This window comes from Astatotilapia calliptera, chromosome 1 (assembly GCF_964374335.1).
Source record: "Astatotilapia calliptera chromosome 1, fAstCal68.1, whole genome shotgun sequence".
NCBI classification, from domain to species: Eukaryota; Metazoa; Chordata; class Actinopteri; order Cichliformes; family Cichlidae; genus Astatotilapia; species Astatotilapia calliptera.
This window is the reverse complement of record NC_137422.1, coordinates 2,385,295-2,400,682: the sequence shown is the minus strand read 5'-3', so window position 1 is coordinate 2,400,682 and position 15,388 is coordinate 2,385,295. Positions and strand designations below refer to the sequence as shown.

The 15,388-nt window shown below is 39.9% G+C and overlaps 2 protein-coding genes across 2 annotated transcripts; both read left to right on the top strand.

Moving 5' to 3' along the window:
* Positions 1–1,046: 1,046 nt before the first annotated feature.
* Positions 1,047–4,443, top strand: LOC145428690 (uncharacterized). The gene is made up of 7 exons (XM_080301237.1): positions 1,047–1,224; positions 1,824–1,903; positions 2,028–2,051; positions 2,282–2,535; positions 3,543–3,659; positions 3,734–3,855; positions 3,947–4,443. The coding sequence occupies exons 1-7, from the start codon at positions 1,159–1,161 to the stop codon at positions 4,019–4,021; spliced, it is 738 nt and encodes a 245-aa protein (XP_080157363.1). The 5' UTR covers positions 1,047–1,158; the 3' UTR covers positions 4,022–4,443.
* A 9,325-nt stretch (positions 4,444–13,768) lies between these two features.
* LOC113035698 (serine/threonine-protein kinase pim-2-like) lies at positions 13,769–14,914 on the top strand. Its single transcript, XM_026191755.2, has 3 exons — positions 13,769–14,077; positions 14,164–14,334; positions 14,424–14,914. The coding sequence occupies exons 1-3, from the start codon at positions 13,846–13,848 to the stop codon at positions 14,513–14,515; spliced, it is 495 nt and encodes a 164-aa protein (XP_026047540.2). The 5' UTR covers positions 13,769–13,845; the 3' UTR covers positions 14,516–14,914.
* The last annotated feature ends 474 nt before the right edge of the window (positions 14,915–15,388 follow it).

Below are 15,388 nucleotides of genomic sequence, written 5' to 3'. Positions count from 1 at the left end.
CAAAAGGAATTACTAACGTAAAAACAAGTGGTTTTATTTATATATGTTTATATATAAATATATGCGGTGGCCCCTAGAGACAAAACACGTACAAACTCCAAAACACATTTCTAGCATGAACTGAACTTCCAAAGCAGAGCTACTAGATCACTTAAATTACACAATTGAAAGCATGTGTGTATTGTTTGTGTATTTATACACAGGCACTCATATATATATTCAAATAATTTAAAAAAAAAGTTCATTTACCTGTTATTACCACACACCAAATCCGGTCGTTGGTACTTGCTGGCTTGTGTAGCCACAAGATAACAAAGGCTCAACACTGCGCCCAGCATCCTGGAGCACTTCTGTTGTCTTTTGTACGTGTTTTGAGTTTTTATGTGCTTCTGTTTTTATATGCTTCTGAGTTTTTACGTGCTTCGGAGTTTGTACGTGTTTTTACATGTTTTGGAGTTTTTACGTGTTTTGGAGTTTGTACGTGTTTTTACGTGTTTTGGAGTTTGTACATGCTTCAGAGTTCGTACGTGATTTGAAGTTTGTATGTGCTTTGTCTCTAGGGGCCACCGTAAACTTTTATTTATTCACTCCACATAAAATGTAATAAATAAATCATATAATACAAAAATCAACTATTCACATTTCAACTTTTAACTATTTAAATTTTCAGCTTTTTCCTTTCACAAATTTAAAGTGAAAAGAACACAAAACACTGCAAACCACAACACAATTAAATATAAATTATAATATGAAAACTAAAAGAACATGCATATTCTCTGTCATATGGGCCTGCATGAACAAACTTTCTCAATCCTTTATCATCTGCAACCGAAAATAGTTGTGGATGATTACTATACCTTTCTAATGTTGTTGTCCCTGCCTCTCTTTCTCTCTCTCTGGCTCTGTTCCTGTGCTACTGAGTGTAACTACCGCCCCTCCCCCCTCTGCCCAGCGTAAAGCACAAGGCCCGCGTGCAGAGTGAAGCGGGAAAAAAGTGCGAGAGAGAGGCTGAGAGAAAGAAAAAAAAAAATAAATAAGCAGCAGGCTCGGGTCTCCCTGATCTTAACGCTGGTTGTTTTTCAGCATGTTCCAGAGTCGGAGTCTCTGGAGGACCGGCTGCTGAGTGTGGAGGTCTCCGAGGTGAATGTGGACCTTGTCATGATGATCATGGAAGTGGTGGCGTCCATCGCTGCTTTTGTCAGATTCTTGCCGCTTGCCAACAGGGTACGATTTCATAAACACGTGCAACTGTTTTATGTTTTACAGAAGGCTGCAAGGCTTGTCATGGTGTCTGCTGTTCTTTTCATATTGAGAAACATTTTAAATGAGTCTGAAGGAGACTTTGTGGTTTTTTAACACGAGTTGAGCAAGTTTAAATATTCCATGTACAGACAGTCCCTGCGGCAGGCAATCTGAATTACACATGCCTTTGCAAACACTGGTGAAGAAGGACTGCCTGAAATGCACCAAGTTCTCAACCAAGTAGTAATCTTATGACCTGTTCAGCCTTTTGTCCTGGCCCATCGAGCAGGGGAGATCCCTGCAGTTTGAGGCAGCGCTAAGTTATTCTTTTAGTGTTTCTTGCTCAGTGGTTTTATTGTTCAATCAAAACTTTGCAAAAGTATAGAAATATGTTTGCACTTATTTCCCATTTGCAAGTTTAAAACTCCAAGATTTTTTTTTCTTTGCCTTGTACTATCGTACAGGGCAGTAAAGAAACTCGCCAGGACAAATTCTTTATCGCCCTGTACAATACAAATCGTGCCTGTAGCACACCCATTGAGTACCACTGTGTTGCTCAAATATCCGTTCTGTTCTCTCAGATATGCATTGAGATGGCCGAACCTGGTGGATTAACACAGGTGATGGAGAGCAAAGTCACCAAGGACTATTTATCTGCTTGGTAAGTGTGTCCCACGATCAGAAGTGAGAAAAAGAGGAAATTTATTTTACACTGTGTTTCTTCATTTTCTTTAAAGTGTCTTCATGTCTGTCTGACCTTGTGCTTCTTTCTCTCCTCTTCATAGCAGTAAAGCTGGACGTATTGAGTCGTGAGTATCTTTCTTTTTCAGCTTTAGTGGCAGAGTCAAATATACCATACGCTCCTCAAGGTCGTCTGTAGTAAACAGTTCCCAAAGATGCAAAAAGAGCAGCATGTGATTTAGATATAAGCAACTCTAGATTAGGAATTTGAAATGGAATTTCTTATTTCACATGAACATTTTGTGACAACAAACCTCTTTTCGTGGTAACCTACTGGCATCTTTGCTTTCAAATTCAGTTTGAAGAGCCTGAAACAGCGTCTGCAAGACTCTGGTGACAACCTCAAAATGAAAACCAAGAAGACCGCAGAATCGACTGATGCAGTGACCAAAGGTGACTGCCAGGCGGAGAGCCAGAGGACCGAGGAGGAAGCAGGGACCCAGCCCGATGCTGCAGCCGCCCCTGCTGGACAGCAGCCAGAGCCCAAGTGTCCTGATGACGAGACACAGGAGGGAGAGGAGAATGATGGATGGAGCATGGCCGACATTAAAGGTACAAAGAGCTGCTTTAAATCAGCAAAATACACCGCTCTGACAGCCAAAACACAGTAAAGTGAATATAAAAAGACAAGTTGTGATATTTTGTGGCTCTGATCTCATATTTGTGCTCCTCACTGTGCTACAGACATTCAGCCTGGTGGTAGTAATATATTTTATATATGTGGTGTTTAAGAAATGCTCCGTTGGTGCGATGACTATGTCCCACACCATCACCAGCCTGAGATTTTGATACAAGGCAGGATGGATCCAAGATTTCTGACCCTACCATCCTAATGTCACAGCAGAAACTGAGATTCAACAGACCAGGCAGCGTTTTTATTTTACAGCGTTGCTGAGCCTGTGTGAATTGTACCCTCAGTTTTGCGTTCTTAGCTTAGAGAAGTCGAACCCAGTGTGGTCTTCTGCTGCTGTAGCTCATCTGCTTCAGTGTTGGATGTGCTGTGCGTTCAGAGATGCTCTTGTGCATTGTAATAAGTGGTTGTTTGGCTTGCTCTGGCCTTCCGGTCAGCGTGAAGCAGTTATTTCATTCTCCTCTAAACTCAAAAATGCATTTCCTCCAGGGAACTGCCACTCACTGGATATTTTCTGTTTCAGACGGTTTTATGTAAACCCTAGAGATGCTTCTGTGGGAAAATCCCAGCACATCAGCAGTTTTTGAAATGCTAAGCTCAGCAAACATGCCACGTTTAAGTGACTTAAATTATTTTTCTTCTTCATTCTGATGCTCAGTTTGAATTTCAGCAGGTCACCTGACCATGTCTACATACCTAAATCACTAAGTTGCTGCCATGTGATTGGCTGATTAGAGAGTCGCATTAATGAGCAGTCAAACAGGTGTACCTAATAAAGTGGCCGATGAACGTTTCAGCTTTTCAAGTAAATCGAAATCATTTGTTCAATTATTATTGAGTTATAATTGAATGTTTAAATATGTTATAAACCCAGTGGCTCCTGTAGCAGATTCGTTGATGATTAACGTGTCGCTCTTTTCATTTTCAGTTGTGGCTAAACGCAGGAGGGAGCTTGTCGGAGCTGAGGCAAAGCCATCTCGCTCTCAGTCTCCGTGTGTTGTAGCAGATTTCAGACTGCCTCAGTTCAACCCTAACAGCCCCATCGGTCAGACACACACACTCTAAATTCAAATGTGTTGTTAATACTTGTCTAATCTTCCTGTTTCTGCTTCTCTGCAGGTCAGGAGTTTGTGGTCCCTAAATCAGGATTTTTCTGTAACATCTGCTCTGTTTTCTGCCTGAATGAGAAGACCGCCAAGGAACTCCACTGCTGCAGCCAGAAACACTACGACAACCTGCAGGTACGCACGCACATACATATACACGATTCAGCACACAAAATCACACTGTTGGCCTAACGATGTTTGTTTTCTCACTTTTCCCTTTTTTTAGAAATATTATGAGGAACGTCGACAAAGAGCTACAAAAGCTTTGTCTCAGACGTCTCCAGGCTCCGTTTCTGACTGATGGACCTGATCTACTGTATTTTTAACACATAACTGTGCAGAGTGTATATATATGTATATGTGTGTGTATGTGTGTCCTGGATGACTGTGGATATGTTTGCGGTTTTGTGATTTGTTTCTTATTTCCTGTTTTACTTTGAAAGTTCATGTCTTATGTCAGTGTGTTCAGTTTTACCTCTCCCGTCTCGTTAGCCTGATTTCTCCCAGCTGTGTCTCCCTCCCTCCCGCACGCCCATTCCCTAATTACTCCCCTGTGTATTTAAGCCCTGTGTTTTCCTGGGCTCCCTGTCGCGTCGTACCTTCAACCTGCTGTGTGTTTGTAATGTCCAGTCCTCCAGCACCTCGCTTTAGAGTCTTGTTTTCCTTTTGTAAGTTTTATTTTGTCAGTCATTCTTCCAGCAATAAAGCTGCGTTTTCAGTTTATTCCCGTCTCCAAGAGTCCTGCATTTTTGCGTCCACCGCTTCTGCTCGCCTGCCACACAGCCAACCATGACAATAGCAGAATCTAGTATAACATGGAAACACCTACCTGAAACACAGACTTTATGTATTTTAAGTACTTGAGTAAATGTTCCCACTACTATCTGCACTCACTTCTGAAGATATTTAGACTAGTGAGAGAACTCTGAGCTCCTCCGCTTCATGTGAGATTCACTTTCCACTGTTTCCTTTCTTTCTTTCTTTTTTTAAATCCCTTTCCATTGCATTAATGTCTTGAAATACCAGGAAACCAAGCATCTGCCTCTGGAGACTTTTGACTCAAAAGGCAATAAAAACCAAAACAAATGTAAAAAAAATGAATACAGGAAAAATTCCATTTTCACAAATGTCAAAACATTTTTTAATTAAAATTAATCTTTTTTTCCTATTAAAAAGTTGTAAAAATGAGTCCAAGGCCATGATGCCATAGCAGAGGATGTACTTCCTGAGGGAGCTGAAGAAATTCAACCTGCCAACACGGGCGATGATGCAATTCTACACTGCAATCATCGAGTCCATCCTCAACTCCATCACCGTGTGGTACGCTGGAGCCACTATCAGGGACAGTGGCGGTCCTAGCCTGTTTGGCGCCACGGGCGAACACTCTCTCTGCCCAATGGTGTGCTTGGTTATCCTTTCATGAGTTATTTACAAGTTTCTCTTTGTTCACAGCCATTGATATGTCGAAGAGGTTAACATGTTAGGAGCGGATCGAAATTGTGTTGATATCTGGTGAACGCAGTAACCGGGTCATTGCAGCAGATTTCAATGCAAGACACCCTACGAGACCACCCATCTCCCATGCTACAGTCAGCAAACTGCTCGCTAAGTTTTGTGAAACTGCTTCAGTGTTTATTTTGCGAAGCAGCAGGCGCACCTCGCAAACGGAGGGCGCCCTTACTCCCAGCAAATGGGCGATAGAAAACCGATCGGTGCCTGTACCATTCCCAATATGCGCCGGCTGATGTCGGGGCAGCATGAGTACGAGCAATTTTTTTTTTTTTTTTTTCGCCGATGCCCGTGATGCCGCCCCCCACCACGATGCCGCCCCGGGCAACCGTTGTGCGCTCTGCTGAGAAGGTGATTGGCTGCAAACTCCCATCTCTGCAGGACCTGTACACCTCCAGGACACTGGGGCGTGCAGCTCAGATCACAGCTGACCCTTCTCACCCTGGACACAGTCTGTTTCTGTTAAGAAAAAAATATACCATCTCAAAAGAAACACAACTCAAACATGCACACAACAAGACAACACAGCCTGTTCCCCTACAGCACAGCAGATTTCAACATAAGCCACAGCACTATAACCCAGCTCAGTGTATTCATCAGCAGAAATATCTTATTTTAATAGTTTTTAAATAGAGTGTTTGACAGCTTCGCGTGTCATTTTTCTACAATGCCAATCCGATTACTCATATCATGTGAGGATGAAGACAGCACTGCTTGATAAGATTGTCAAGGTGTGCTGTGTTTTGGTGAATATGTGCCCCAGTGTGGTTGTCAAACCAGGGCCAAATGTAACTTGCTCTTGTTGAATATTCATAAAACTGCTGTGTTGCATGTACAGTTCATTGTAAACAATTGTACTTTGTGTGGCATGAGTGTAAGGTAATAAAGGGTAATAAGAGAGATGTAGAGCGGGCGGAGGACTTGGCTGGAAAAGGCAAAAAGGAAACGCGAGTGCGCTTCCCCGCTACCCGCGCAGGGCCGTGGCGGTGAGTTCGTGGGGGGTTCGAACTGGCGGAGTTCTGTAGCAGGGTGCTCCGCCACATGTCATGCGCCAAACGGCCGGCCGAGTGAATGCTTAAAAAAAAAGCACATTTATCATTTCTTCTTCAGACACCTTTTTTTCCCCATTGTTTTTACAACTACACATTAAGCTTCTTCTGCAATAACACACTAATTACACATGCAAACCTACCTATTTCTTTCTTCATTGGAAACAATTACACTTTATGGAAAGTGCTTTCAATAAAACACAAAACAAAAGTACCTTTTCTTTTACATTTTTTATTCAACATCTCTTCACATGTACTTAGCAAGAGTCACTACACAGCGTTAAAAAATCCTACTTAGTGTAGTGAGGAAGGCCAAAAGCAAAGAGAGCGTATGAAGGAAGTGGTGAAAGGCAAAGGCATGAGTGTAAGCCACATTGGGATTTTCGGCTAATAAAAGGTAATGAGAGAGATGTAGAGCAGGCGGAGTACGGTGGCCCCTAGAGACAAAGCACGTACAAACTCCAAAACACTTACAAAATCCAAAACACGTGCAAAATCCAAAACACATGCAAGCTCCAAAACACTTACAAAATAAAAAACACATGCAAAAGACAAAACACGTAGAAAATATAAAAAACATGCAAAATCCAAAACACATACAAAATACAAAACACGTGCAAACTCCAAAGCACTTACAAAATCCAAAACACGTGCAAACTCCAAAACACTTACAAAATAAAAAACACATGCAAAAGACAAAACACGTACAAAATACAAAACACATGCAAAATACAAAACACGTACAAAATACAAAACACATGCAAAATACAAAACACGTACAAAATACAAAACACGTACAATATACAAAACACGTGCAAAATACAAAACACGTGCAAACTCCAAAACACTTACAAAATACAAAACACATGCAAAATACAAAACACGTACAAAATACAAAACACGTACAAAATAGTGATGGGATTTCCGGCTCTTTTTAGAGATCCGGCTCTTTCGGTTCGGCTCACTAAAAAGAGCCGGCTCTTTCGGCTCCGAACCGGCTCTTCAGGTTGTTTTGTTGCTTTAATTAATTTATTATTAACAATAATATAAAATTATGCACAAAAAGAATTACTAACGTAAAACAAAGTGGTTTTATTTATATACCGGTATGTTTATATATAAATATATGCGGTGGCCCCTAGAGACAAAACACGTACAAACTCCAAAACACATTTCTAGCATGAACTGAACTTCCAAAGCAGAGCTACTAGATCACTTAAATTACACAATTGAAAGCATGTGTGTATTGTTTGTATATTTATACACAGGCACTCATATATATTCAAATAATTTAAAAAAAAAGTTCATTTACCTGTTACTACCACACACCAAATCCGGTTGTTGGTACTTGCTGGCTTGTGTAGCCACAAGATACCAAAAGCTCCACACTGCGCCCAGCATCCTGGAGCACTTCTGTTGTCTTTTGTACGTGTTTTGAGTTTTTATGTGCTTCTGAGTTTTTACATGCATCAGAGTTCGTACGTGATTTGAAGTTTGTATGTGCTTTGTCTCTAGGGGCCACCGTAAATATACTTTTATTTATTCACTCCACATAAAATGTAATAAATAAATCATATAATACAAAAATCAACTATTCACATTTCAACTTTTAACTATTTAAATTTTCAGCTTTTTCCTTTTACAAATTTAAAGTGAAAACAACACAAAACACTGCAAACCACAACCCAATTAAATATAAATTAAAATATCAAAACAAAAAGAACATGCATATTCTCTGTCATATGGGCCTGGATGAATAAACTTTCTGAATCCTTTATCATCTGCAACCGAAAATAGTTGTGGATGATTACTATACCTTTCTAATGTCACGTTTTTGTCCCTGGCTCTCTTTGTCTCTCTCTCTCTCTCCATCTGACTCTGTTCCTGCTACTGAGTGTAACTACCGCCCCTCCCCCCTCTGCCCAGCGTAAAGCACAAGGCTCACGTGCAGGCGAGAGAGAGGGTGAGAGAAAGAAAAAGAAAAAAAAACCCACGTGACGGCTCGCGATAAGGAGCCGGCTCGCGTCGTTCACGTCAAAGAGTCGGCTCTAAGAGCCATTTCGTTCGCGAACGACCCATCACTAGTACAAAATACAAAACACGTACAAAATACAAAACGCGTGCAAAATCCAAAACACGTACAAAATCCAAAACACGTGCAAACTCCAAAACACATGCAAAATACAAAACACATGCAAAATACAAAACACGTGCAAAATACAAAACACATGCAAAATACAAAACACGTACAAAATACAAAACACATGCAAAATCCAAAACACGTGCAAAATCCAAAACACGTGCAAACCCCAAAACACGCGCAAACCCCAAAACACGCGCAAACTCCAAAACACAACGGAAGTGCTCCAGGACGCTAGGGGCAGTGTTGAGCTTTTGTTACCTAGTAACTACACAAGCCAGGAAGTACCAATGACCGGATTTGGGGTCTGCAGCCTTAAAGGCCGCATTTTAAGGCTGATTATGTCACAGCGACACGACAAAGACTGTCCCAATTCAAAGGCTGCTCGAAATGCGGCCCTCAAATGTGTCCTTAATTTCCCTGAATTTTAAGGATGGGTCTGTGTAGCCTTCATGGCCCAACATATCCCAGACTTCATAGCGCGGCGGTGGTTTGGATAATTTTGCCGAAAAAAAACGGCGGAAGCGGAGCGGACGAAGAGTAAACTTCCAGAAGTAAGTACTGAATATTATGTCACTTATTTATGCGCAAATGTTTTTATAATGAAGAACATTAAAACATTACTGTTGGCAACATGTCGGGAAAGTTATGTGACATTAGCGACGTTTGTACTAACTTGGTTTTAAAGCCTTCACTTCAAAATATTCGCCGTTCAATAGCTGACTTTAATCTTACAGAGAATGTGATGATTTTATGCGTAATTAAAGTCAGTCATGTCAGTCAGCTGACGGTTCACTCGTTAAGCTGAAAGAAAGATGCTTTAATCACAGCAGTCACACATGTGTCCACTGTACCATCTGGGAACTCTTCTTGTGTAGCACTCGTAATAACACAAACACTAAATCCTCCTTCTCTGGTGCTGTTGTGTAGCAGTGTGTACACCTGAGACTGTCACCTGTCTGTCTGTCCTGCACTCTCTCTCTGTTTCTTTCTCTCTGATTGTGGAATAAAAGTATGAACGTGTGTTTATAAGTTACACTTGTGTCTGAATCCTGCAGCTTATCGCACATTTCATTTCCATGTGTGACAACTGCAAGTGTCCAGAGTGAGGACAGACTGAGGGACCCACTGCTGCACATCATCTGTGAGGCTTTGCACCCCTGATGATCCACCAGGACAAACTCAGCAGTGTGTGAGGAAGAGGAGGAGGAAGAGCCAGCAGCAGCTGACAGATGGAGAGAATAGACAGACTGTTCCCTGTTTGTGAAGGACTGCTAGGAAAGTTTAACATAACTGTCTGTGCTGAATCAGTCTTATTAGGTAATGTTCAAATAATGTTATCATCCCAGTGTTTTCAGTGTGAGAGAAAGTACTCAGGGCCTTCAAGTTACACACTATGAAAGGCAGCAACAAGTTCAATGTTCAGAAACCTAAAGTATGTTTCAGCAGCAGAATGGAGCTAAAATAAATGTTTGTTTCAGTTCTATGAAGCTTTGAGTATTTTGGATCAGTAGCACTGCTGTGTTTGTTGCATCATATTGCTGTAATTGTTTATATGCTTTATATATTCTGAGCTAAGTTGATCTATAGTGTTACATCATATTCTATAAGGATGTTATGTGTTTGTATACTTTCTGCCCAGTTTGACCCATTTAGCAGAAGTCAGCCTGTTTAAGGCTCTGATATCTATTCTGTATGACTTAAAGCAGTTATGACATGGTCTGATTTTCTCACCCAATAAAGGAATATTTCATGTATCAGTCTACTCTTCATTCTATCAGACACAGTTACCACAGCTCGCACATTTTCTTTTTACACATATATGTAAGCATTGAGCCAAATTTAGTAATGCCAGCATATTAAACGAACAATATTTGTCTTTTCTATATGATACATCTATATACACACTGTCAAACATACTTGTCTTTGAGTGAAGATTTAAGGAGATAGGAAATATAAATAATTGTAACTTGAATCTTATGGCGTTATTTTTGTGCCACTATTCTGAGCGCAAGTAAAAAGAATTTGAGCATAGTGGCACTAAAATAATGCCATAGAATCTTTACTGAAGCTCAGTATTTGACACAGAGTTCGAACTCACTGCTGTGATAACTAATAATGATTAAGATAATAACTATCATATTGGCCATATTATATTTACATTACCAAAGTAAGATGACTTTAGTCTCATGAGCAACATGAGCTAATTGTTATTTACTAGCTAATCTTAAAATGACTGTTCAGTACAAAAATGAAGCCCAACAATCATGTTTTACAGTCGTGTGGTCTCAGCCTCAGATACTTATCACATCACACAAAGCTCATGTAGAAACAAATGAACAAAATATGTTCTACTCCGTTTCTGTCAAACAAAGCTGTATGAAACGTTTCCCGCTTTTAGTATAACGGTTGATAGGCAACCTGGGCAGCGCGAGGGAGGCTAGACCGTCCCATTTCACAAGCCTACAAGCCTGTTTTTGTTTTCTTTACAACAACTCGGTGTACATACCGTGCTTTATATGTGTGTAATCCCTTTGTTCTGGTGTGCTCAAATGTATACTCGCAAAAAACTTCTTGCAATCTACAACTTTGCTAACGGAAAGTAAACGCTAAACGGTAGCCAGGTGACCCAGCGCAACGATTTCCGTTTCAATGGGCTGCCTTCAAAATAAAAGCACGAACGGAAACGGCAAATTTCAAGATACTGTAGTAATTCCACTAAAGCATATTATTAATGTTTTGCTTTTATTCCACTTGTTTTGTAGTGTATTGCATTTATAAAATGAGGTTGCTGTTGTAAAATGTGTGACTTTGGGATATCCTTTAAGTGTGTGAGCTCTCATAAAAAGAAAAAAGAAATTTGTGGGATTAAAATATAATTACATTTTATCATAAGAATCAAGAATCGCACTAACTGTGAGATAAAAAATGTGGCATTTTACCCAGCTAACTATTTTAATTGGAATTATGTTTTGTAAAATATATTTTTTGTTTTTATTTTTTGTTTTTGAAGGCTCTGATAGGATAAATTTCTTAGACAACCAAGAAATTGAGGCACTAGTAGCTAACACTGTATTTTAAGCGAAAGCATAATTCTGGCAACCACTACCAATCAGCAATCAGAAAACAAAAATAAAAATAATGATGAGGAAAATGCAAATAGTTCGTCCAATCTGGGAATCACATCAGCTTTAAGTAAATCATGCTAGCTCACTGCATGTGACAATCCCACCACCTCCTAACAAGATTATGTTGCTGTCATTAGAAGGACCACATTGTGTGATTATTTCATCAAGTGTCTGAATAAAATTTGACCAACTAATTTAGTTTGTGTGGCTATTTCTGTGTGTATAGATTAATAAAATGATTAGGTTCCATTCAGTAATCCAAATCAAGTGAGTAAACTTTGGAAATAAATCAGGAGAGGATACATACACATTTCGGTAGTAGAACGACTTTTAGCAGCTATATCTTGAAGTAATCATTTTCTGTATGGCTTTATCATCTCACATAACTGTGGAGGACATTAGGCCCCTCTTTTAACAAAAGAAACTGTTTATTGGGCTTGATTGCTATTTAAAAGTCGGTGCTATAGTTCGGATATTTTTTCTTTTCTTGTTGCATTACACAGTTTTACTAAAGTAAATGACTCATTGTCTTGATACATGCTCAATCATCCAGGTAAGTACACTGAAAAAAAGGGATTGGCCAGCTCTTGGATTTACGTAAGCATCTTGCGTGTATTTAACACAATTGCCTCATGCTTTAAAGTTAAGTGTAACTACATAGTGTAGAAACTACATGATATGCAGAGAGGCTAGATTAAATTGTTTATATCATGTTCAAGTGAAGTAAGTCAATAATATATCAATGTTAAATCCCACGACCACGACACTGCACGGGTTTCAGACTCGCGCTCTTTAGATCGTGGTTTCAGGAAGGCATCCATCTCAGTCAAGTCGAGCAGCCACCTCTACTGTTTTTTACCAAAAAAAGTAAGTTGGGTGGTTGTTACATTAAAAAAGTCTAACTTGTAATTTGAACACAATAATTTCATGTTTCTATGAACGTAATTAAATCATGAAGAATCTGTACGAAATTCAACAACTTAATTTGTTCTTGTTGAGATGAGCTGATACAATCTAGTGAGAGTGGTTAGTTGCTGAACTCATGAAATTCACAAGATCGCACAAGATTTCAAACTGCAGGAGTTATAAGAGGCACTACACACGCACCACGTGCATGCTATTGCTATTGCTATTTATTGTGTATTATTACAAAACAAAACAATTCTGCATCAAATACAGGAAATCATAGCTTTCCTACATTTCCTAGATTGTTGGCATGGTGGTTAGTGCTGTTGCAAATGGTTGTTTGTTTCTATGTGATAGACTGGTCAGCTGTCCAGGGTGTACCGTGCCTTGTAACCTATCACTTCAGGGTTATTTCCCAGCCCTCCTGCAACCAGGATAAAGATAGAAGGATGGTAGTTGTTGAAGACCCATTCAATTTTTATGGTAACCAGGATCTAGACTTTGTTGAACATTATGTAATATGAAGACAGCATGTAGTATTTAAGTGACCAAGTAGTATTGGGGTAAAAGTTATTGAATACTGTTGAAATAAAATGACAAAATTGTGAAGGATTAAAATATTCCAAGAGCTCAACTTACTTCATCTGAACATGTTTCAATCGCATTTTATGAACACAAAATGCACAGGTTTATTGAATATGAAAAAGTTGTGTTGATTTAACTCAGTTGTTTAAGTTTCTGGTTTGTAAAAATGCTGCAGCTTCAGTGGTGTGGAACTGGTTTAGCTTTCGTCCGTCAGATACACAACAAAGCACAATTTTTGGTAGCGCATGCTAGCAGGCCGTCGTTATTGCCGTGTTGTATGGAAAATACGGCACACTTAAAATCAACCCTTTGAATTTTCTGAAACTCGACAGAGCCCCTTATAATCCCGTGCGCCTTATGTATGAACTCTGGTTGTGTTTACTGACCTCGAAACGGTTTTATGTGCACGGCGACTTTGCTAAGCTACAAAGCCGCACCGCTCGATGGATTGTCGGAGCATTACGGCTATCGTAGGCAGGCGCCTCGCGGAGTGATACGTACTGCACCTCAACATGATATTACCGTATTGTGTGTGTATAACCTCTTTTTAAGTTTTGTGGATATTATACATGGTTATGCTGAGGATATGTCGGCCAGTTTCCACTGGAAATGCCTTTTGGTTAAACTGTCAGCGAGGAATTTGCACTGTTACATTTTTATATAACTTTAATGGACATAAAAAAACAGCTGCTTGTTTAAGTGAAAATATATTGATGGGGTTTTTTGCACTAATAAAGTTGTGGAGTTGTAAAGTATTTTGTCTAGTGTCAGTTATATCGTCAGTTATATCGTTATCGCAACTTTTCAAATGTATATCGTGATGAATATTTTTGGTCATATCGCCCTGCTCTATTTCCAGGTCATTCTGAAGCAGCTGGTTGATGCTGCGAAGCACCTGGAGGATAAACACATCTTTCACCGGGACATCAAGAGTGAGAACATTCTGATTGAGACCGGCTCAGATGTACCGCGTGTTCGTATCATCGACTTTGGACTCAGCTGCTTTTTTAAGGAGCGGTCGCAGTACCGCCTCTTCTATGGTAACATATTCTGCTCTTGCTCTTCACAGATGTCACAGTTTTCGCCTTTTGTTTTAGAAGAAATTGCAATTGTGTCTGTTTATTAGGTACAGAAATTTACTCCCCTCCCGAGTGGTACGGGCGCAGTTGCTACAGGTGTGGACCCACCACGGTATGGCAAATGGGAGTGGTTCTGTACGAAGCGCTTCATGCGGGGGACTTTGACACCACGAGCTTCCTCAAAAAGCGCCTGAAATTCAAAAGACATCTGTCCAAAAGTAAGAAAACGTCACACTTCAAGACTGACTGATGGCTTGGACCACTGGAACTATCATCTTCATGTTTTTTCTCTTTCCTTTCTTTCCAGACTGCCGGGATTTCTTGGACGCGTGTTTAACCAAAGTCCCGGAGACGCGGCCGACGCTGGAGGACCTACAGCATCACACTTGGCTGAGATAAGCCTATCACACACACACAAACACACACAATTCAGACGTTATCATTTATGTGTGATGTATGAATTACCTTTCTTTTTTTCAGGAAATAATTTTTTTAATTGGCCCACTTTAAATTTCAGTGTTTTGGAATTCCTGTAACCCCCCCAGCCATCCCAGGAAAGGGGATCTCTCTTTGAATGGGCTTTCCCGAGGTTTCTTCCCGTCAATCTGGCCCCCCCAGGGGAGTTTTTCCTCGTCTTCATAGAGAGCTTGGGCTGGCTCAGGAGCTCCATCAAAACTGTCTTTATTTAATTACTCAAATGTAATCATATACTTTAAAGTAATCAAATAAAAAACAGTAAAAATCTGAAGACTTGAAGTAAACTTCCATTAAAATAAAACTTGTTTAATTCATCTTTGCTGAGGATACTGTGTTATTACTATTTCAAGGATTATGTCAGATACTGGTACCCATCCCTACCCATCACTAGGGAACAGAACAAACCAGACATCAATTACAACAAAAATGACACTGACCCAGCCAGCATGACTCGTCTGCCTTCAGAAATGTTTAGCAATATTACAAACTGGGTGATATGCCTTAAAGTAGCTTGTCATGTGTTCAGCATTGTCACTGGCTACATTTTAATTAAAACCACAATCTAGTAATGTTCTGTCTTTAACCTTCCTAATTTGTTTTTTGTCCTAACCTAACACTAAACTGCCAGTGAAAACAAAAGTTACATAAATAAAGAAAATTACGGTCTCACACAGGATTCAAACCCTAGTTTCTAAATGATGTCAGTAATAGGAAATTCTATCTTTAAAAAAAACCAAATTGTTACACCACTTTGTCAGCCTCGCTGGCGTCAAGAATCATTAGTATGATGCTAAA

Excerpts from the sequence above, each read along its gene's own strand:
- LOC145428690 (XM_080301237.1), top strand. The coding sequence starts at position 1,159 with ATGATGATCATGGAAGTGGTGGCGTCCATCGCTGCTTTTGTCAGATTC. Across the intron at positions 1,904-2,027 it reads AAGGACTATTTATCTGCTTG|CAGTAAAGCTGGACGTATTG; the intron begins GTAAGTGTGTCC and ends TCCTCTTCATAG. Across the intron at positions 2,536-3,542 it reads GAGCATGGCCGACATTAAAG|TTGTGGCTAAACGCAGGAGG; the intron begins GTACAAAGAGCT and ends TTTCATTTTCAG.
- LOC113035698 (XM_026191755.2), top strand. The coding sequence starts at position 13,846 with ATGTATATCGTGATGAATATTTTTGGTCATATCGCCCTGCTCTATTTC. Across the intron at positions 14,078-14,163 it reads GCAGTACCGCCTCTTCTATG|GTACAGAAATTTACTCCCCT; the intron begins GTAACATATTCT and ends TCTGTTTATTAG. Across the intron at positions 14,335-14,423 it reads CAAAAGACATCTGTCCAAAA|ACTGCCGGGATTTCTTGGAC; the intron begins GTAAGAAAACGT and ends CTTTCTTTCCAG.